The 24,273-nt window shown below is 39.2% G+C and overlaps 1 protein-coding gene across 3 annotated transcripts in view; it reads right to left on the bottom strand.

Moving 5' to 3' along the window:
- The window catches only part of LOC116852314 (short-chain dehydrogenase/reductase family 16C member 6-like), a 194,878-nt gene that overhangs the window by 99,167 nt on the left and 71,438 nt on the right, over positions 1 to 24,273 (bottom strand). For 2 of the 3 annotated variants that reach the window (XM_032832523.1, XM_032832524.1), the window contains one exon: positions 5,777 to 5,941. The exons of the other annotated variant lie outside the window; for it this stretch is intronic. In XM_032832523.1, coding sequence (XP_032688414.1) covers positions 5,777 to 5,941 — 165 coding nt within the window. The remainder of the gene's footprint in view (positions 1 to 5,776; positions 5,942 to 24,273) is intronic. 3 annotated transcript variants of the gene reach the window in all.

Here is a 24,273-nt window from a genome sequence, read left to right as displayed (position 1 = left end):
TTTTGTGATTGTTTGACTCAGTATTGTTTGAGCGCGCGTCAAAGATGGACACCAGCAAAGAGAAAATACGTTACATATTTTACAGTTTTTCTTCGATAAAAGCGAAAACGCAAGCCAGGCGGCTGAAAATGTGAATAGTGTTTATGGTCTTGATAGTGTAACAGCCAATCACGCGCAATTTTGGTTTCGTCGATTCCGTTCCGGCAATTTTGATGTCAAAGATGCACCACGATCTGGAAGGCCAATTGTCAAAAATGTCGATAAAATAATAGAAATCGTCGAGTCCGACCGTCATGTAAGCACTGTTTCGATTGCCCAGGAACTAAACATTACACAAAAAAACGTTTGGAACCACTTGAATAAAGCTGGATACAAAAAGAAGCTCGATGTATGGATGCCACACGAGTAAACACAAAAAAATCTCATGGACCGAATTTCCATCTGCGAATCGCTGCTGAATCTCAACAAAATCGACCCATTTCTGCAGCGGATGGTGACTGGTGATGAAAAGTGGGTCACTTACGACAAGCGAAAACGGTCGTGGTCGAAACGCGGTGAGCCGGCGCAAACGGTGGCCAAGCCAGGATTGACGGTCAGGAAGGCTTTGCTGTGGGTTTGGTGGGATTGGCAGGGAATCATCCACTATGAGCTGCTTCTCTACGGCCAAACTCTTAATTCGGACCTGTACTGTCAACAATTGGACCGTCTGAAGGAATCAATCGCCCAGAAGCGGCCAGCTTTGGCCAATAGGAGAGGAATTGTGTTCCATCAGGACAACGCCAGGCCACACACAGATAGTGACTCGCCAGAAGCTCCGTTGGGAGCTTGGTTGGGAGGTTCTTATGCATCCACCTTATAGTCCGGACCTGGCACCAAATGATTACCACCTGTTCCTGTCTATGGCGAATGATTTTGCTGGTGAAAAATTCGCCTCAAGAGAAGCTTGTGAAAATCGACTGTCCCAGTTTTTTGCCAATAGGGACAAGGGTTTCTATAAGAGAGGCATAACGAAATTACTTTCAAAATGGCAACAAGTTATCGAACAAAACGGTGCATATTTGACCTAAATCGGATCATTCTAACTATGCAAAATAAAGCCTTCAATTTCATGCAAAAATAATGGATTTCTTTTTACTACACCTTATATTATATATTATTTCAATAATTCAAGTATTAAATTTAATAATATCGCTATTGAATCAAGAATATATACTCCAATTACGCGTGCTGTTGAAAATTTTATTGATTTAACAAAAATAGAGAGAACCGTCCGTCTAACTATGATGTCAGAAAGATAATAGACGTTCGGCGGCACATCGAGCGACGCTGACACGGCAGAGATAAAAGACTAACGTTAGTAGACGCGTTATGGTCTTTTAGACCAACTGCAAAAACGTATCAAATTTCATATAGAAATAAGCGCGTCTACGCCGTATACTTTTGCATGCTATACAAGAAAACATCAAAGAAAATTTACGTAAAAGCGAAAATACAATAATGTCAATAGATTAGATGATATAAGTAGAAAACGAAAAAGTACGGGGAAAATGACCGATACGCGTCCACTCCCTGGTTAAGAAGAGAGAGAAAATTATGTTAAAACAGAAAAATAAATTTTCATTATAAAGAAAATTTTCATAATAAAAATTGAACAGGGAATGGTAATGCCATTGAGTATTAACAATATTTTTCTAGATTATATACTAATATATTATAATATATTATTTAATAATATATTATAATTAATTAAATATGTTATACTAATATAATATATAATAATATATTCTCGTATAAAAGACATTTTATACAAAATACAAACACAGAAAGTAATGGAATACTTGCTAGTAAATGTTAAAACGTGACAACAATCGAAAGATTGTTATCAATGTTGTACGACAGATATCAACATAATGCATATTAGTGAATCAGTGGTACTATGATTACTTGTGGACTCTTAAGTAAACGTTATTGATAAATTAGTAAACAATAAATTGAAAACACAAAGTATGAAGCAATTCATAATAATTATGAGAAAATTTATGCTTATCTTTATCGAAAATTTTAAAAATCAGAATATTCTATACAAAGCCAAAGAATGCAATAGAATAATTGGATATTGTTGATAAATGGACCGATCTCGGCTTGGTAACAAGCTGGAAATTTCTCGAAACTGAGCATCGGCTATCGTCAGGCGCCTGTAATGAGTCTACTCACGAGTTCACGCAGCTAGGCAACCAAACATTGCAAACTTGTTTTTTGTTCTACGCAAGCGAGAATCAGTCTGAGTTTTTTCCTCGAAGTGAAGTGTTGTGCGATTGATTGCAGCCTTACGGCTCGTACGCTAGAGTTTCTCGGAAATGAGAAGCATTTTACTTCTTTTCAGACCCGTCGACGAGCTCCTGAGCGGTCATCACCGCCAACCTTCGTCGACGCTCTCCTGTTTCCTGCGCGGCTGCCCGCCGCCTTCCCGTCGACGAGCTTCTGGTTCCTGCATGGTCATCGCCGCCAACCTTCATCGACGCGCTCTTGTTTCCTGTGCGACTGCCCGCCGCCTCCCCGTCGACGAGCTCCTGGTTCCTGCGCGATCATCGCCGCCAACCTTCATCGACGCGCTCTTGTTTCCTGTGCGACTGCCCGCCGCCTCCCCGTCGACGAGCTCCTGGTTCCTGCGCGATCATCGCCGCCAACCTTCGTCGACGCGCTCCTGTTTCCTGCGCTGCTGCTCATCGCCTTCCCGTCGACGAGCTTCTAGTTCCTGCATTGTCATCGCCGCCAACCTTCGTCGACGCGCTCTTGTTTCCTGTGCGACTGCCCGCCGCCTCCCCGTCGACGAGCTCCTGGTTCCTGCGCGATCATCGCCGCCAACCTTCGTCGACGCGCTCTTGTTTCCTGTGCGACTGCCCGCCGCCTCCCCGTCGACGAGCTCCTAGTTCCTGCGCGATTATCGCCGCCAACCTTCGTCGACGTGCTCCTGTTTCCTGCGCTGCTGCCCACCGCCTTCCCGTCGACGAGCTCCTGGTTCCGGCGCGGCTGCTCGCCGCCTCCCCGTCGACGAGCTCCTGCGCGACTTCCGTCGCCAACCTTTGTTGACGCGCTCCTGTTTTCCTGCGCGGCTGTCCGCCGCTTCCTTCGTCAACGAGTTTCTGCTTTCCTGCGCGGCTGCCTGCCGCCTTCTTCATTAAAAAATTCCTGATTTCCTGTGTGATTGCCTGCCGCCTCCTTCGTCGACGCTTTCCTGCCTTCATGCAGGACTTATTCACCGCCACCTTGTCAACCAGTTCCTTATTTTCTGTTTGGCCTTCTGAGCATTCACCGATCTTCTTCTTCGCGTATCGCGAGTGTGTTCACCCGGGATTCTTGTTTTTTAAATACAGTTACGTTCCTTGAGCATTCGAATTTCATCTTGTTTCATTCGTGACATATCGCGCGTACCAGTTTAAATCGGTTACGTTTTTATTTGTGACGTGACAATAAACAGATATCATGAGTTTGTAATAAGAATTATAATAAGATATCTCACGATATTCTATTGGAATATCCCGGATTTTATTAAGATATACTAGAATGTCTTAAATATTTGTGGAATATCGCATTTGGAAAAATGAAATAATCTTGAATATCCTCAAGATAAAGTGTAGTATATAAAATGTTGTAAATTTTCAATAGGATATCTTATAATATCTTATTAAAATATTCCAGACGCTATTTACTGGGACATCCGTAAGCTTATATTTAGAAATCTATAACATTGTAACGCTCTTGCGTTCGTTACGAGATATTCCTCGGTTCGGTCCAGGTTCGTGGTAGGTTTAATAATTTGTGAAACAGCGATGTAGGTGGTAATAAATAAGATCTATTCTAAACTCTATTTACAATCTTATATACAGTCGTCTTCGACGCCGTTGGTGTTTGGTCGTTTTTGCTCAGACGCTGTATCTCAGTTCTCTGAATCTGCATTACATTTTTACAGCACACTTTATCCTGAGGATATTCTAAATATAATAGATTATGTTGTAACGATCCGTCAAATTTAACAACCGGTAAAAGTAATGTAAACACCGCCGTATCGCTACAAACAAAAAGTATAAACAAAGCGTCAAACAACCGCGAACAAACAAAGTGAATCGTACAAGATTCGCGTATAAAAGCCGTCGCGAAAACCTAGACGCAGTTTTTTTTTATTGCTGTATCTCAGAGTTCGTGTATATGTTAGATGACAGTTCGCAATAGCGAAGGACCGTAAGCGATCCGCGAGACGCGGTCGGTGATTTGTTGCGTCGTTTTCCTCGCATGTTTGGCGAGATCTTTACATTGTGTAATTTAAATATCGGTTCCGGTGAGGTTTTAAATCGCTGTGGTGCAATTGTAGACAATCCTTAATGTTGTCGGCGCGGTTTGACTCGCGAGAGTTGCTAGCCGGGAGTCGTTCAAGACGCGAAGTCGCGGTAGCGTATTCGTGTATTCTACGATAGAGTGGTTTCTGTTGCGTTGTTGCGAACAAGAAATCGGTAAACCGAATTGAGTTCGCTCGGATGCGGCTCAACGACGGCGGAATCTCGATCGCTCTGCGATGCCGAGATTTAATAAGCGGAGTTGAGATCGCGCGGATGCGACTCAACGACGGCGGAATCTCGATCGAGTATGCTCTGATGCCGAGATTTAATAAACGGAGTTGAGATCCCATGCAGGCGTCTCCACGACGGATCGGTGCTAGTCGGTTCTTTACGGACTGGGGATTGTCCAGGATGCGTTGTCGACATCGCATATCCACTCGGTCAACAGAACGATCAGGATGATGTCGACGTCGCATATCCACTCAGTCGACGGATCGGTCAAGATGGTGTCGACAGCGCGTATCCACTCAGTCGTCGAAACGGTTAGGATGGTGTCGACGTCGCGTATCCACTCAGTCGATGGAAATGGTTAGGAAGCGGTATCGAGATAGTCTGCAGATCTACATCGGATAACATGTTTTAGAGGTTCCTTTGCTGTCGGAGTCTAGCTCTTGTCAGCTCGGCGCCTCGTTAAACTGCGTCTAGGTTTTCGCGAAGGCTCTTATATGCGAATCTTGTACGATTCACTTTGTTTGTTCGCGGTTGTTTGACGCTTTGTTTATACTTTTTGTTTGTAGCGATACGGCGGTGTTTACATTACTTTTACCGGTTGTTAAATTTGACGGATCGTTACAACATAATCTATTTAGAATATCCTCAGGATAAAGTGTGCTGTGTAAATGTAATGCAGATTCAGAGAACTGAGATATCCCATTACATCCGTATTGCCCCTCTATTCTAATTGCCCCATCAGATTATCACTTGTTCCAGTTGTTACAAAATAATATGAGCGGTAAGAAAATAGAATTAAAATAATTTTTTTATTCTTTTAACATCAGTCTTTTTCCGTATGAAATCAAATAATAACTAAATATATAACTCAGATATCATTCGAGCATATGATATCATTCGAGTATATTGAAATTATATTTCAGTGTTTGTTAGTTATTTAGCCATCTTAGCTAATTTTTCATATCTAAATTTTTTTAATGCACAATTTTGTTTTTATATAGGTTTATACTGAATTATGAGTCTGCTATAGATATGCTATAATTATAGTTACATTATCATAGCTATAATTATAGTTATAATACATATCAACGAGTTTAAATAAGTAGATTTATTGACTTTTTATTAACTATGTATTTTTAATATAACATTTCCTGTATAAGAGAGTTAAGTTTATGATGAAACAACGCATGTATTGCAAAAATGATACTTACCAAAACGATTTCGCCAGACACATTCTTTTTTTGTCTTGGGACAAACAATCTGTACGTTCCTTCGCAGATATAGTAGACAATTTTTAAAATAAGAATCAAAAGTTCCAATATGATGAAGAGAATTCTTTTTATATTTGAAAAGTTTCCGGTCTCACTCGTAATTATCTAAAAATTTCCATATTTTTCATAAGAATACACTATAACATCGATTTATTAATATTTCGTACATAATCTACGTCATCGACTATTTAATTTGTTACCAAAGTAACAAAAATAACTTTGTTACAAAAATAACTTTATCCTAAATTCAATAAAATTTGATGCCAAAAATGAATTCCTGAAACGGACTGTTATTTTCCGTCAATATAAACCGGACTCATGGGTCTATTACATGGCGCCATTAATGTACTTAGAATATTCTGAAAAAATTCACGGGAGTTCATTGTATGCGTTAATTAAATGCCCAAACCATTGAATTAGATAACAATTTATTTTGAATATTTGTCTTTTATTATTTTTTTAGGAGAAATCGTTTGTCGTATAATATATTTAAAAAATTTATAATTTTCCGAAATTGGATTTATAAAAAAAATACTTCAGAAGCACTTTAGAGTATACCCGCACAATATTATTAACACCTTAAAAACGTTTAAAAACATCTTAACTCTTTCAGTTCTACTGGGAACGTTAATTCCCAAGAATTTATTTAGAAGTCGATAACTCCGTGAAAAATTGCTTGCTTGTTTCGCCATATGCAAGAGTAATTCTTCTACTTTGCGAACATAATTCATACTCCTATATGTTCCGTCGTATAGGCAAATCAGAAACACATAATATACAGGGTGGGGCGCCAAAATCCGGACAAAATTCAATTTGAAATTCTCGCCGTTCTATACCACTGGTAGATGTCGCGATTAGCTTTCAAATAGCTTGACGCATGTAAACCATCATAACCTCGAAACAGTTGCAATGTTGAAACCAAGCGCGGAGTATAACCGAAGAGCCGCAATTATCGAAAATGTTCGCGCTGGGCGCTCGGCGACAGAAATCATTCGGTTTTTCGAGTACTCGAGATCGACTGTGTATGATGTCATCGCAAAGTACAAGGAGTCGGAAAAGTCCAACGAAGGTTTTGCAACACCGGCGAGGAAAACCCACTCGAAGGAGCGCGTTGTCAGGACGCCCGACATCATTCAACGGGCTCAGGAGCTGATTTTTGAGGATCCAGGTCAGTCGATCCGAAAATTGTCGTCGGTTGTTGGTGTGAGCGAAAAAACTATGCGTCGAATCGTCGAGGAGGACCTTCGCTACAAGTCTTACACAATTAAAGTGAGAGAGATGCTTTCCGAAACCGCCAGGACAAAGCGAGTTGAACGCTGCAACCTGCTTTTGTGTTCCTTAACAGCCCAGATTTGAATCTTTTGGGCTTCTATGTATGGAGCGTAGTTGAAAGGGTCACGAACAAGACATCCAAACGTCGCATCATTGAGAGCCGCTATTGAAGCGGCATTCACCGATATGGACCGTGACACATTAAAGTGCGTCTGCGCACGCTTCAGACCGAGAATGGAGGCGGTCATTCAAGCAAGCGGGGAATATATTGAGTAAATATGTTCTTTATGGCTTTACAAACAATGTGGTTCAAAAAATTTTGTAAACCTTTTCGTTTTTGCAATAAAAAATATGTTTGGAAAAAATGTATAATTTGTCCGGATTTTGGCACCGCACCTTGTACACTCCATGTTTGAGGTTTATCCACTATAACATCATGTCACAAGAAAAACTAAAAAATGTATTCAGCACGTGATACTATCACGGTTTCGAACTTTTTTAGCGTGAGTCCCGTCGCCTCTTACGGTACTGAATGCGTGATACTGTCACGGTTTTGGGATGAGAACCCACAAATTTTTTTTTAAAAAACATTATTTATATTTTTTATATAATATTCTATCAAAAAGACTTCGTCCAGAACAATAAAAATCCAAAAACGACCATTTTAATCATGGTGAGGGGTGATTTTTGTTTCCAGAGATAGATTCAAGTAGATAGAAAGTTGTAACGATTATTTTTAGCACCTATAACACCAATCTATTTCAGTACAATAAAAAATTTGATCGATGAATATTTTCCAAAAAGTCGAGTTTGAAAGGGTTAAACAACTGTCGGAAAGATATCTTTATAGCATCTGTAAAACAACTTATGTTCTAATTTAAGATATATTAAATACAATTTGTTTAAGATTACTTTAAGACTAGATTTGAGGCTTTCACGGCCATTAATACAATTTATAGGTATAGCTTCTGGAATGGAGCCGTGTCTTGAATCAGCGATGTGCCAACGTTTCGCAAACGTTGCAATTTGCATCATCAGGGCTGAGAACTCTGATACTGAGCTCCCTTGGATAAAGGTTGTCCTTATATGCCTCCCTACCCCTTGTGTAGATGGTGCTGGGGGTAGGGGACGTAGTTTGAATCCAGCCAATCAGCTCATTTTAATTGATCAGCTGGTCAATTAAAAAATTTTCAATTCCAAGGAGAGTTCTTCGAACAAACCTCTGGAGCGGCAATGGAATCGCCTATATCTCCTATCATTGCAAACATCTTTATGGAACATTTTGAAAATGAAGTTCTGAAGAACGCACCACTGAAACCATCCACATAGTTTCAGTATGTTGACGATATCTTTGTGATTTGAAATCATGGTAAAGAAACTCTTTCTCAGTTTCTCGGTTTTCTCAATTCACAGCATCCCAGTATTCAGTTCACAATAGAAGTGGAACAAAATAATCAAATTCCCTTTCTGGATGTGCTAGTCCAAAGGAACCAAGATGGTATCTTAGGTTACCAGGTCTACCGGAAACCAACACATACGGACCGCTATCTGCATGCAACCTCTCATCATCATCCCTTGCAAAAGAATTCTGTCATAAGTTCATTGGTTTACAGAGCACTCACAATTTCAGAATCATCTTCTCTGTATGGAGAATTAGAACACCTCAGTACAGCCTTAACCAAAAATGGATACAACAGCAAAAACATCTCGCAAACAATACAAAACCTGAAGAACAGAATGCGCAGTCCTAAAAACGCTGATACACTAGATAAAGAGAGAGATAAAAAAAAGACGGCTGTCCTTCCATTTCTCCAGGGCATAACAGAACCTATCAGCAGGATTCTGGGAAACACGATATCAAAATAATCTTCAAATCCCATAGAAAGATTTCCCATTTACTCCCAAATCCGAAGAATCATAAATCATGCCTGGAGACTTTAGGTGTATATAAGATCCCTTGCTCTTGTGGTAAAGTTTATATAGGGGAAACCGGGAGGAAAATCAGTACGCGAATCAAAGAACACCAGCGATATACTAAATACGGCCACTTTGCTCAATTAGCCCTAGCTGAACACTGGATGGAGACTGGACACTCCGTACAATATGACAAGGCCACCAGACTGGCTCCATCACAGAGCTATTTTGCAAGAAAACATCGCGAAGGTCTAGAAATTTTAAAACATCCCAACAATCTCAACCGAGACAAAGGTATGCAAGTAAACTCTATTTGCCACACACACTGTCCTCCCGGTTTTTTAATTGACCAGCTAATCAATTAAAATGCGCTGATTGGCTGGATTCAAGCTACGTCCCCTACCCCCAGCGCCATCTACACAAGGGGTAGGGAGGCATATAAGGACAACCTTTACCCAAGGGAGCTCAGTATCAGAGTTCTCAGCCCTAATGATGCAAACTGCAACGTTTGCGAAACGTCGGCACATCGCTGATTCAAGACACGGCTCCATTCCGGAAGCTATACCTATAAATTACTTTATATATACAATGTCCCAACTCAATTTCACAATCTGTCGTGGAAGCGTAGAGCGGATTGAAATAAACACAAAAGTCCTATACCATTTTGCGATATTCACAATAACTGCTAAGATATTAAAGAAGATTGATAAATGATGCTCGATATGGTAGACGAATTATCCTGACGAAAATAAGAAGTTTCATAAACGTTTGTTTAGCGTTTACGTAAAGCATTTGCAGAACTTCGTTGAGAGTTTAAAAATTGTCAGTACAAAGTTCGTAGAGCGGAAATTGCAACACTATAGCGTTTGAAAGACGTCCTTAACGAAAATAAAAAGTTTCATGAACATTTGTTTAGCGTTTACGTAAGAGAATTTATAGAACTTCGTTGAGAGTTTAGAAAATGTCAGTACAGAGTAGAGCGAAAATAGTAACACGACAGCGTTTGAAAGGTGTTTGGGTACAGCATTTTTGAGACTTTGCAGGCGTTTGCATGGCGTTTGCATGGCATTTACTTTTGCTATACAGCACCGACATATTTCAGAAAGATTTCAAAAAGTTTTCAGTAAAATATAAAACATTTAAAAGAAATATTCTAGACATATCTTTTAAAGAAATATTTTAGAGATATCTCTCAGGTACAAATGTCCGATATAATGTACTATCTAATACAGTAGCGCTCAAAAGTCTTTTGACAGTCAGTTTTCCTGATTTAATTTTCCAACAGTGCTATTATCGGTTCAGTTATTCGTTGATCTTTGTATAATACGGACGTACTTTTCGTTATAACTCGGATTCATCTTCAGATTTAAGTAAGAAATACTTTATTTACAAATAATATTTGTGATTGATAGATCAAAAGTCTTTTTACACATTTATTTACTGCAAGTAATTACTTCTTAAACATATACGTGTCTATTTTATACTTGTTTTAGATAGTATAAGTTAGTTATGGCCAAAAGGCAACGAAAAGAATATTCTATTGACTTTAAGGAGGCTGTAATACATGCTTTGAAAGAGGGACGCTGTCAATCAGAAGTTGCCCGTTGTTTTGGTATATCTCGGCAGTTAGTGAGTGTCTGGAATCATCGACAACAAGTTCAAGGTCATGTAAATAATAAGCCTCGTCAAGGACGGCCTCGGAAAACATCTGTAAGAGTCGACAGAATTATCAAAATGATATCAGTCGCTGATTCGCGCAAATCTGCGCAGTACATTACTCGTGAATTACAACAAGATCATGGAATCAATATTCATGTTTCAACTGTAAAACGTCGACTTAAGGACCACGGTTTACTAGGTCGCCGTCCTAGCAAGAAACCTTTCATCAGTGTGCGAAATAGGAAGGCTAGGATTGAGTTTGCAAATACGCATCGTAACTGGACAGTTAAAGATTGGTCTAAAGTGTTATGGAGCGATGAAAGTAAATTCAACCTGGTATCTTCTAATGGCATAAAATATATTCGTCGGCCCAAAAATGAAAGAAATAACCCACGGTATCAAGTACCTACTGTAAAACATGGTGGGGGACATGTCATGGTTTGGGGATGTTTCTCCGCTAAGGGCACCGGTCCCTTATTCCGTGTAGAAGATACAATGGATCGATTCATTTATCAGGATATCTTAGAAAAACAAATATTACCTTATGCCAAGAAACATATGCCACAAAAATGGATATTCCAGCAGGATAACGACCTGAAACACCGATCTAAACTAATCGAAAAGTATTTTTTAAAGAAAAAGATCAATATTTTGAAGTGGCCTAGTCAAAGTCCTGATTTGAATCCGATTGAACATTTATGGGAAGAATTAGACAGACGTGTTAGAACACAGAATTACTCTAATCAGGACGATTTTTTCTGCACTTTGCAAAATGAGTGGACGAAAATTCCCCAAAACAGTATAATAAAACTTATCGAGTCTATGCCTAGAAGATGTGAAACTGTGTTATCGGCAAAAGGATATGCAACTAAATATTAGTGTTCACTGATATCGTAACAATGTGTTTAACAAATGTTTGTCACTTTATTTAAAAACATATTACTACATAGTCATTAAAAACTAACATGTCAAATCACTTATGAACCATGATAAAGTAAAGTTTTGTTTATGTTATATTCGTTTAGTAATTGATAAGAGTTAATTTTGTTGTTAACATGTAATATTATGTGCAAAGTTTATATTATAAAGGTTAATACATATATTATTATTATTATTAATAAAATACTTTACAAAACACTATTTGTCAAAAGACTTTTGAGCGCTACTGTATGTATCTGAAATATTACTTAAAAGTTTCAAAAATATATTGGAAATATTTCAGATAGCTTTTTTTATATACAGAAACTATTCATATTCTTATATTTAGGAACTATTCTTAAATATTATAGTGTTTGCTGATTTTACTAATTTTACTAAAATTTAAGGTTGCTTGATTCCAATGTTACATCACATATGAAAATTCTCACTTGCACTAAAGGGATTCGAACTTGGACCGACTGGCACCTCTGAATTGAGTCTGTTGCTTTAGACACTACACTACTTCTTCAATTGATATAAACGTCTTATATTTGGTCTATAAACTTTCTTCAGAAAATTCTTCTGAAAGCGCTTCTTGCACGTTCCGAAGCCGTTTGCGTAAACGTCCTACAATTCGCCGCATTGAAAGAGCGTTTGCTGAACGGAGAGAAAACGCTTGTGGTGTTGGGAAAAACGTTTCTTAAACATTTGAAAAGTCTAACAGCAAACTCTCTGCACGAAGATATATCAGCGTTTACTGAGCGTACTTTGAAAAGCGTTGTTTCAGCATTGCAGAACTTTCACGAAATGTTATATACAGCATTTGATAAACGTTTTAGAAGCGCTCAAAATCCAACAGCGTTGAATAAGCATCATACAAAGTTTGAAAGCGTATAAACTCTTAAGAATTCTTAAGAAACTCTCATCGAACGGTTTGCAAAGCGTTTTATTTTCGCCAGGATATAGTAACGACGTCTGTCGGCGTATACTTATACATTAAGTCAAACTGTAAACAAAAACCTCTCTATCGCTTTGCAAATAACCACATGGATTTTTAGTTATTATTTACAGAAGATTGGTGCATTACCCTTATAGAAATATCATACTAAGAATCATTGATAATTACTTATTATTGAGTATTTTTAATACTGAAAATAAGTAATTATCAATGATTCTTAGTATGATATTTCTATAAGGGTATCGCGTAAAATAATGCAACAATCTAAAGTTTTACGTTGTTATAACTTCATCTGTGTTGTTATAACTTCATCTGTGTTTTCAAACTCTCAGTCTAATGTTCTCGATAATTTTCGATCTTGTGTATAACCATGTAAATAATTGTTATGAGAAAAAAATAAATTATATGATCCATGTGTATTATAATTAACATACATCTCAAACCATAAAGGCAAACTATAAACTTACTTTTCTTATGAACAATTAAGCGGTACGGTAGTATCACGACACCAAGTATATAAAAAAATGTCTAACTGACAATAAATGAAAATAGACACTATTAACTTTATCTGGAGTTCTTGTGTAATCAATCTTTCGATTAAAATATTTCAGGAATTAAAACCGTAAATATAACGGCACTTTTCTTATATAATGCGAATTCAAGCTTTTGATTTGAAGCGACCAGTCTGAATAAAATCGGTACAATCAATCCTAAGATCTCATAATACGCGAAAAGGTCAATTCTTCCCGATTCAGATTTTATATTCATACGTACACACGTATATACGCAAAGAAAGTTGTCCATCAATCCGCATTCGCAACGTATACAGGGTGTCCCGAACCTCTATGATAATCCTTAGTGAGAACGTAGAACAGATTGAGGTGAGCAAGAAAGTTCTGTGCCGTTTTGCGATATTTGCAATAGTTTTTGAGAAATTAATTATTTTGTCTCAACAAATCAGCGTACAGAAAGCGGCAGCGGAAAAAAAGATGTCTTCGGCCAACGTGCGACCGTGACACTCGCGAATCGCGTCTCGCCGCGTCCCTCTGCCTATAACTACGAAACATAGCGAGGCGTGATACACTGACACATATGCATGACATATCCGTGTGCCGAACCGACGCCGAATCGAAGCGTGTCGCCGCTTCAGTTGCATACGTGCATGTAGAGATGACATAGCAAGCAGCGTGTAACATAAAATCGTGTGCCCAAAGATAATTATCTTTCGTTTTCTCGACATCGTGGTAGAAAAATGACAGCGCGCGATTACATTTAGAAGATTATTTTATAAGACAACTCACATTAAAACTGTAATGTGTTCCTGTGATTTAAAAAAATAGAAAAAAAGAAAGCGATAGAAACTGAAAAGATTTGCAAAGAACCTAACTGTTCTCTATCGTAATTGTTTCTGTATCTTATCCTTTGCATGTATCGAATCCACAAGAAATGAAATCGTTTCTATCGTGTTCTGTTAGGAGGGTATCAAATCGTTACTACGATAGAATTCTTAGAGACTTGTCGTATAATTTTGTTGGAATTTATCATGAAAAAATCTGGAAATCTGTCATAATTTGCGGTGTTTTAACGATAGGAGAAACTCAAAGTTCTTTATCATATAAAGGAAACCTATCGTTCTCGATTGTTTACGAACGATATTTGACTTGTACGTATAATTACGATAGAAGGCGTGCATCATAATTTATCGTCAAGTGGTTACGCCAAAAATAGGTGTTTTTCTATCGTCTTCTTACAAAAAGCGTAACACACTTTGGCTAAGTACATTCGTCAACAAAATTATCGTATAGGTAAATTTATGTCGAAATTTAGCACAATAAATAAAATTTTAAATAAGCATAATACTGCGAAATATTATCGTATTTGAAATCTTTTTTCTTTTCTTTTAAAGAATGAAATCTGTACTTTAAGAAGCATTTGTCGTATTTTGAATTTATTCTCTTCCCTTCCTGTAGTCATTTCGAAGGTAAAGATGCGTTAGGTCTATAAAAAAAAATTACACAATTTGACGTACGGTGGAATAAACTTTTTTCGTAAATTTCATGATAACTATCGTATAGACTTTCTCCTGAAATGTAAAAGAAAACGGATTTGTTTTCGATTTTTCTTCGCGGAATTGCGACATATCAACGTTACCTATGTATTTTTTTTTAAATCGCTTAATTTGACACACTCTACTGAGTGGAATGAATTATTTTCACAAATCTTATGATAACCATCGTAAAATATTGATGTTTTCTTGCAAATAAAAAAATAAAAAGGAAAGGTGCACGACTTTCTTTCGCGATGTTGTACGACATATGAAAGTTACCTATGCATTTTTATTCTGTTACCATCAGAAAAGAACAAATTCAAAATCTAACTAATGCTCCTTAAAAAAAAGTACAGACTTAACCCTTAAAAAAAAAAGTTTTGTACCATAATATTTCACAGTTATGCCAATTTAAAATTGTGCTAAATTTTGACATAAATTTACCTATACAATAATTTTGTTGACAATTGTACTTAGCTAAAGCGTCTTACGCTTTTTATAAGAAGACGAGAGAAAAATACCCATTTTTGGCGTAACCACTTGACAATAGATTATGATGCACGCCTTCTATCGTAATTATACGTACAAGTCAAATATCGTTCGTAAACAATCGAGAACGATAGGTTTCCTTTATATGATAAAGAAAATTGAGTTTCTTCCATCGTTAAGGGAAGGTTCTAGTCCAAAGGCCCGAAAATTAACGTATTTCAGAAATTTCAGAAATTTTTTTGAGCGAACGTAAATCTTTTTTGAAAAAACTGTTTGTGGCACTTATTAGTACATATTTGAAGAATGATACAAAATTTTTTCGAGCAAAAATAATTAAAAATGGCGGCTCCAGCCCTCACTGAAGAAAGCCGTGCGCGGCGATAGTGAATGTGCGCGAAGCACTCTACAGCCCTGCTAAGTGATCTGAAACGAAAAAACGAAAAATATTCTTAAACTAGATGAAATTCGGGGGGGCCTTATGAATTTCCGATTTTTAAAAAACCCTTTTAAAAAAAAATGGCGGCCATTTGAAAAAAAAACCTGTTTTTCCTTTTTTTTGCTTTAACGTTAAAAAAAATATTTAAAAATTTTTTTTTTTTAAAAAACGCTTCCTGAAGGCCCCCTAAATTGAATAAGCTTTAATTTGAGCCGTCAAACATCGAAATCGGTTCAGTCGTTGAAGCGGAATCGTGCTTCGCGCGCAAAAAAAAGGTGTTTCGAGAAAAACGCGTTTAAAGTTTGACGAAGAAAAAATCGTATGTAATGTTTGTTTTTTGACACTTACATCTAATCAGCTATTCCAGCACCATATAGGGTTCCTTCCTCATCCTCGAAGATCATGTTTTGCTGCACTTGGAAGCTGATTTTTTCAATCCTGGCCTTTTTTGCCAACTCTGACAGATTCTTCTCCCCTGACTCGATGCGCTTTTCGTCAGTCTTCGCAGCGAAGTTTCTGCTATTTGTCCCGATGACGATTCCTAACGTCTGCATGGTTCTTAATATAGATGAATAGCCTTCATTAAAGATGCCGGAGGCTATATATGCTGCTATTCTGATCGTTTGTTCGCCACAATGAAGGTGTTTGGGGGCCAGTTTCCATAGACAAGCGTTAAAACTTTCATTGTCATTTTGCGTGTTTCCACCGGTGCATCTTTGTAGCAAATCATCGCTTGAAAGAGCTTCATACACCGATCAAATTGCTTCTTGAACAGACGCTTGAAGGGCAGGTTCGTGGTGGAAATCGGCGATTTCTCCCTTAGCTTCTGCAACACGCCACTTACACCAACTGTTTTCACCTGGCGGGCAGTTATCATGTTTCGGTTTCTCATTCGTGGAACATTTATGATCGAACGTTGCCCACACAGCTTTTTTCATTTCTTCGGCCGAATCAGGGTGTCGTCTGATGGCAAGTCCATAATATAAAGTCAAATCTTTTATCAATTTGTCCATCAACTTTCCTGCACCTTTACCTCCGATTCTTTTATTTTTTTTCTTGGCTTCGCGCAATCTTGTGCCCATTCGCTTCTGGACGTGACCTATACATTCCTTCTTTTGAACGATAAGGTCGCTATAAGGATTACATTCGAGGAGAGCTCGGAAAGTTTTAGTATCACCGTCGCCGATATATGTAGCATATTTCACGCCGAGCGATTCTGATCGACAAAACATTTCCTTCATACAATCGACCTCTATCTTACTAGCACTTCCTGTGAGAGTTATGCTGCAATGTTCTTCATGAGTATCATACCAGATATCGTATTCATCAGTTCCTTTTTCGCTGGCCCAGTTGCTGCAGCTTTGACAGAACGACGACTTTACAATAAAATCCAACACTTTGTGCGTATATTTTCCGATCAGCGTTGCAATTCCAAATAACGACGAAAAGCCACGTCTTTTCCACGAACCGTCGCCTGACACGCTCAAATGTGTTTCTTCATTTCCCGCCTCCACGTTCTTCTGTCTTTCTTCGGCAATCGCTTTACGTTGAATAGCTTCGAATGTGCTCTTTGATGCCTCGAGCAGATTAGTGATAAATGCATAGTACGTACCATTTGCAAAACCTGAAGACAGTTCCATTAGGGAACAAAAACTGTTTATCGACCGTAATCCAAGTCCCAGAATCCGCATGACAAACATCAAACGGCGATTTATTTCGTACGCACTATTTACTAAAGGGCTCGAAGAAACGCGTTGTTGATCCTTACACTTGCACTTGATTACTAAATTAAAACCAAGTCCACGTTCACACGTACGAGAAAACGTTACATCACCGTCACAATTTTTACATTTTAGACACTGAGACAAAAAGTTGAAAACAGTCAGAAAATTTATAATGACGTTATTATGGCCAACATCAATTTTAATATCATCGTAACTCGTGTCTTTAATTTTTTTGGCTGAAGTACTAGCATATTCTGTTTCTGCTTCCATTTTATCGGGATTATAATTGAATTTCTTCTTACGAGGCCGATGTGGATAAAGAGTTCCCACTGATTTTCGCGTGTTCGGCATTTTTGAAACACTGTTACTTGCCACACATTCGAAACGCAACTGAAATACGTTACTGTAAATAGAACGCTCGTCCGACCGAGGGTACGCAGGTATACGAGCACACAATAGACAGAAATGTACAGGAATTCGTTGAGACAGGCACAAGCGGTGTATCTACTACCTGTAGTAGATACACCGCTTAGGCGGTGAAAAATGGCCTTCCCTCGAAGCCGCTCCGAGCGCGCGTTTATACCTGTTTTTCGGCCGACGCACTCTCTCGCTTAATACTCTATAACTCGTAAAATAAATTAGATATGAAAATATCCTTTTGCCTACACATTTTCAAGACCCAAAGAATGAAAATAAAGCAACAAAAAAAAATTTTTTTTTGGTCGATTTTGATTAGAACCTCCCCTTAATACACCACAAATTATGACAGATTTTCAGTGATTTTTTCATGACAAATCCTAACAAAACAATAGGACTCTAAGAACTCTATCATAGCAACGATTTAATACCATCCTAATAAAGCACGATAGAAAAAAATTTCATTTCTTGCAGATTCGATAGATGCAAAGGATACGATAGAGAAACAATTACGATAGAGAACAGTTAGATTCTCTGTAAATCCTTTCAGTTTCTATCGCTTTCTTTCTTTCTATTTTTTTTTAATCACAAGAAGACATTACGGTTTTAATGTGAGCTGTCTTATAAAATAATCTTCTAAATGTAATCGCGCGCTGTCATTTTTCTACCACGACGTCGAGAAAACGAAAGATAATTATCTTTGGGCACATGATTTTATGTTACACGCCGCTTGCTGTGTCACCTCTACGTACACGTATGCAACCGAAGCGGCGACGCTTCGATTTGGCGTCGATTCGGCACACGGATATGTCATGCACATGTGTCAGTGTATCACGCTTCGCTATGTCTCGTAGCTATGGGCGGAGGGACGCGGCGAGTTTCACGAGTGTCACGGTAGCACGTCGGCTGAAGGCATCTTTCTTTCCGCTGCCGCTTTCTGTACGCTGATTTGTTGAGACAAAATAATTAATTTCTCAAAAACTATTGCGAATATCGCAAAACGGCACAGAACTTTCTTGCTCATCTCAATCCGTTCTACGTTATCACCATGGATGTTCGGGATACCCTGTATATATACAGGATGTCTGACTCGTACCGTACCAGAACTAATATATAGTTATAATAGGTCGGGGTGAGTAACAAAATCGGCAACGCGTTTTTCTCGTTGTTCGTAGATTATTCTGAGACATCCTGTATACATGGTGTCCCGCGTAAGACGTACAAAAAAAAATAGAAGTAGAACAGATAAAAGTGAACAAAAATTGTATAGGTCATTTTTCAAACAACCACGTAAAATTTCGAGATATTAATTAAAATAGTTGGGCATATCAGAGCGCAGCGACGCGGCAGGCGGGACATACGGCTCGCCGCGGTCGGCAAAGAAAATGGAAGAACGCACACGTATACGGACACACGAAGCTACTTATTTCGGTATGTCAAACGGTCCACCTCTCTAGCCTATAAAATAGGCCCGCGAGCAATCGTCCTTTTTTTTCGCCGGCCGCGGCGAGTCGTATGTCCCGCCTGTCGTGTCGCCGCGCTCTGATATGCCCAAATATTTTAATTAATATCTCGAAATTTTACGTGGTTGTTTGAAAAATGACCTATACAATTTTTGTTCACTTTTATGTGTTCTACTTATATTTTTCTTTTCGTATATCTTACGCGGGACACCCTGTATACAGGGTATCTCAGAATAATCTACGAAACTCTCGTAGAGGTTAAAATAAACATAAAATCTCGTCTCGGCGTGGTGCAGCAAGACGTAGGAGCACAGCGTTAGAAGTATAGGCAGTGGTGCGTTATCTTCCAATCGCCACGCGCGACATTCGCGCGCTGTATCACTGGGCTGCGCTGTGACTCAAGCGATCCGTCCTCTACCATTCAGTACACGCTTTTCTTTAATCTTTCGTAACTAATTTTTCGGTTATTATTACGAATATCGCAAAACGGTACAGGACTTTTATGTTTATTTTAACACGCTCTATGTTCTCACGAGAACTTGGTAGATTGTTCTGAGACACCCTGTATATACAGGCTGTCTGATAATTGTAACACACCAACTCCATAGGGGCGTAGAGCTAAGCGAGAGGATCAGAAAAGTCCTCTTCCATTTTGCGATAACGCGTCTAGTTTATTAGTAACAATAACGATGCTTTTAAGATTTTTTGTAAACATACATTTTAAAATTATCTCTTCTAAACGTTTTGGAATATTCATATGCAGGGTGTCTCAAAATTGTAACACACCAACTCCATAGGGGCGTAGAGCTAAGCGAGACGACCAGAAAAGTCCTCTTCCATTTAGTGATAACGCGTCTAGTTTGTTAATAATCGCATAAAGTTTGACGTTTGTCACGCCCATCGCGGCTTATAGACGCTCCCCGACGAACTATGTGCGTCGAGGCAGAGCGGAACGCGGTTCGCGCTGACTGCCGCGATGACGTTTTGACGCTTTAACGCTGTCGGCACGAGGCGAGGCGACGATAAACGCGCCGCGTTATCGCTTGGCCTCGACGCACACAGCTCGCCGCGGAACGTCTATAGGCCGCGATAGGCGTGACAAACGTCAAACTTTACACGGTTATTAACAAACTAGACGCGTTATCACTATATGGAAGAGGAATTTTCTGGTCGTCTCGTTTAGCTCTACGCCCCTATGGAGTTGGTGTGTTACAATTTTGAGACACCCTGCATATGAATATTCCAAAACGTTTAGAAGAGATAATTTTAAAATGTATGTTTACAAAAAATCTTAAAAGCATCGTAAAAACATCTTTTTCATAAAGATTCAATAACGTCTTAAAAAGATTATCTTAATGATGTTTTTAAAAAGATGTCTTTAAGACTTTACTGAAAGATGTCTTTATGACATCTTTTAGTAAAGTCTTAAAGATGTCTTTCTTAAGACGTCTTTAAGGCGACCTTTAGACATACGTGTTGTCTGGGATTTTCATACTTCTTCCTCTCTCTCATTATGTATACAGGGTGTCTCAGACCTCCATGATGACCCTATGTGAGAACGTAAAACGGATTGAGGTGAGCAAGAAAGTCCTTTGCCGTTTTGCGATATTCGCAATAATAGTCAAGATATTAATTAAAAATAATTGGTAAATGATCACGCGCGATATGGTAAATGAGCTACAGTGGCGCCGTCCGCCGTTGTATACTTATACATTAAGTCAAACAGAACAAAAAAGTCCTCCACTATTTTGCAAATGACCACATAGATTTTTAAATATTAAAAAAAATTCTTACATTCATGATTGTATATCAATATATCAAATTTTCTTTAATTAATATCTAAAAATCTATGTAATCATTTACAAAATTGTAAAGGACTTTTTTGTTCAGTTTGACTTAATATATGTAGCGAATTCGCTCCAATTCGAGGAGGGAAATCAGAGCGCTGGATCGACCTCGCACGAGGCCCGGTGAAGTGAGGAACGAGAGACAAAGTCGTGTAAGAACTGACTCGTTATAGCGTTACAACTAAATTTATTTTACACAGTAAATGAGTTCCACACCAACACAGTCTCGAATCGATCGCGAGTTAGGACGAAAATCTTCAAAGAGTCGCTTGTCGGGTCACACAATCGCGACGGAAATCTTGGAAAGCATCTGACGGATGCCTGGCCGACGGATATCTTGTTGCGCGGTGACCGCCGACTCTTTCGCGACAACGATCATCGAGACGCGCTGGAACTTCGACACAGGACACCACTGACAAAGATTACACAATTCACAGATATAGCCGCTCCGCGCAATCGAGGAATTCTTCGCAGAATCCCACTCACGAGCACGAAACAAATTGTGTACGCGGAATTCGAGGTGGTGTTAATTCCGCTTCCGCCGGTACACCCAGCGCAGGGCTCGCGAACACGGGCTGATTACCAAGGACCGACTTGTGGTTGTGATAATTTAAGAAAGTGCGATAGTTAAACTTAACACAGTAATATCAACTTTTATTGTTGGATTACAATAACCACGCGAGTGGCTCTTACACACAAATCGACTTTGAGAGAAACGAGCGGACACGTGAGGAAGCAGTCGTTAAGGCTGAGATGAGGTCGCGGAATCAAATTTCGTTATGAGATCGGGATACTGGCTTGGTGATCTGAACGCTCGCTTTCTTGCGCGATCGTTTTATAAGTGTCGCGTCGGCTACGCTGGCCGATCTCATTGGTTCCGATGTCGCGAAACCGTCGCTAGAGTTAAGCGAGATCTTATTATGGTCGAGACTCGGCTCTGAAAAACGATGATGTAGCGTTATTGTGGTGTGCTGCCGATTCCACGTAATCGCGCCGAGATTCGCCGAATCATGTTTTGATTCAGCAGCACAACACATCGCTCGTGAGACACTGTTGTTATGCGGTCTCCTAGCTCATTTGGTCTTATTATTCGAATGCTTCGAGAATATTCCTACAGAATATTCCAGAAGCAATTTGAGGTAACAGAGCCGAATCCCGAACAAATTGAAATTTATAAGACGGACCGACTTTCGTCCTCTGTAGTGCGAAAGAACAGCGATTGACGAAACTGAATGGCCAAAGCCTACCGTCGCTCGATGCAACCGGTGAGAGAACGGAGCAATCCGAAGATTTGCAAGCAAGCGATCGCCGACGACGTATGGCGACCAAGAGATATGAGACTTGAAATTTAGCTAATCGTGAAGCTCTGAGACGAATACGACAGCAGACTGATATCGAGATGAGAATTCTGTCTGTCATCTACAATTACTTTACGACAAGCGAGCGATTTGAGAAAAAAAAGTCGAACTTCGAACTTAATTACTCCGCGATGAGATAACCGAATCTTACGTACGCGATGGATTGCTCCGACTCTCTAACGACGTCTCGATGGTTATTCGATTGCCGCGAGAAAGTTCTTTGCAAACCGCGGCTAGCTGCCGCATGGAGCGAGCCTTTTTTCTACTCGTCTTTGTCGTTCGTTGGTTGGTTGCGAGCAAAGCGATCGCTGGTCGCGTGCTGAAATTTCCTTAAAAGGAAATATCTCGCGAGATGCGAGACTCCACGGCGCGTGCCAGCTGTCGATTCGCGGAACCATTGTTTGGACGTTGTTGCTATGACAACGTAAAGCGCGATTCAGCATTCTTCCCACTTGCCCGGCACGCACCGCGGAAAATCGCATCCATGTGGAAAATACGTAATAATTTCGCGCTCTCATCGCGACGACTCTCCAACGTTTTGGCTCGAGTCACGAACAATATATAAATATGCAACGGCAGACGGCGCCATTGCAGCTCATCTACCATATTGCGCGTAATCATTCACCAATGATTTTTAATTAATATCTTGACTATTATTGCGAATATCGCAAAACGACACAGGACTTTCTTGCTCACCTCAATCCGTTCTCACAAAGGGTCATCGTGGAGATTTAAGACACCTTGTATATATTGGGTTGTCGGAAAAGTCATGACACATTTTTGCAACAGATGGCGCTAGTCTATTTTTGGAAGTACTAGTCATTCGCATCTGTGTTATTGCTATATCATTTGACAGCTGATAGTTCTAGCTTCATTCTAAAAAAAAAATTAAGCGATTTGGTTGAGTTTTGGAGATTTTATAACAAGTTGAAGATGGAAGACCAAACTATGTATTTTCGCCATATATTACTGTTTTACTTCCGTAAAGGGCAGAACGCGCGTCAAGCTTGTGAAAAGTTGCGTAAAGTTTACAATGACAATGCTATACAAGAACGTTAGTGCCAACGATGGTTCATGAAATTCCGTGCTGGTGATTTTGATCCCAAAGATGCTCCTCGGTCAGGGAGGCCTATCGAGGTTGATGACAATAAAATAAAGGTATTAATTGAGTCAAACCCACGTTACACGACACGAGAGATTGCAGAAACATTGAACATCCATCATTCAAACGTTCACGACCTGAAGAAGCTGGGATATCTAAGCAAGCTCGATATTTGGGTTCCTCATGAACTCAAAGAAGTTTATTTGAAGGCGCGTATAAACATCTGCGATATGCTCATTAAACGTGAGGAAAACGATCCTTTTTTTAAGCGACTAATAACTGGTGATGAGAAGTGGATTGTTTACAATAAAGTGGTGCGCAAATGGTCTTAGTCCCAACGTGATGATTTGCCTCAAACGACATCGAAAGCAAACATTCATCAGAAGAAGAGTATGCTCTCAGTGTGGTGAGATTTTAAAGGTGTCGTGTTTTTTGAGCTCCTACCAAGGAACCAAACAATCAATTCGAATGTGTACTGTCGGCAATTGGACAGTTTGAACGAATCCATCATCCAGAAACGTCCAGATCTCGTTAATCATAAAGAAGTTGTGTTCCATCACGACAATACGAGACCACACGCAAGTTTGATCACCCGTCAAAAATTATTGAAGCTTGGATGGGATGTGCACACCCACTATACTCGCCTAACCTTGTGCCGTCAGACTTCCACTTGTTTCGCTCTCTTCAAAACTCCTTGCGTGGTATAACGTTCAATTCAGATGAGGCTATAAATCAGCACTTTGTTCAATTTTTCGTCGATAAAGATAGATCTTTCTATGAACGAGGAATTATGAAGCTCACTGAAATATGGCAAAAGGTTATCGAACAAAACG

The sequence above is a fragment of the Odontomachus brunneus genome, unplaced genomic scaffold (genome assembly GCF_010583005.1).
Source record: "Odontomachus brunneus isolate Ranch 3 - 2012 unplaced genomic scaffold, Obru_v1 Obru_scaffold_214, whole genome shotgun sequence".
Taxonomy (NCBI): domain Eukaryota; kingdom Metazoa; phylum Arthropoda; class Insecta; order Hymenoptera; family Formicidae; genus Odontomachus; species Odontomachus brunneus.
Note: the sequence above shows the minus strand (reverse complement) of the source record. Positions and strands in the feature narration are given on the sequence as shown.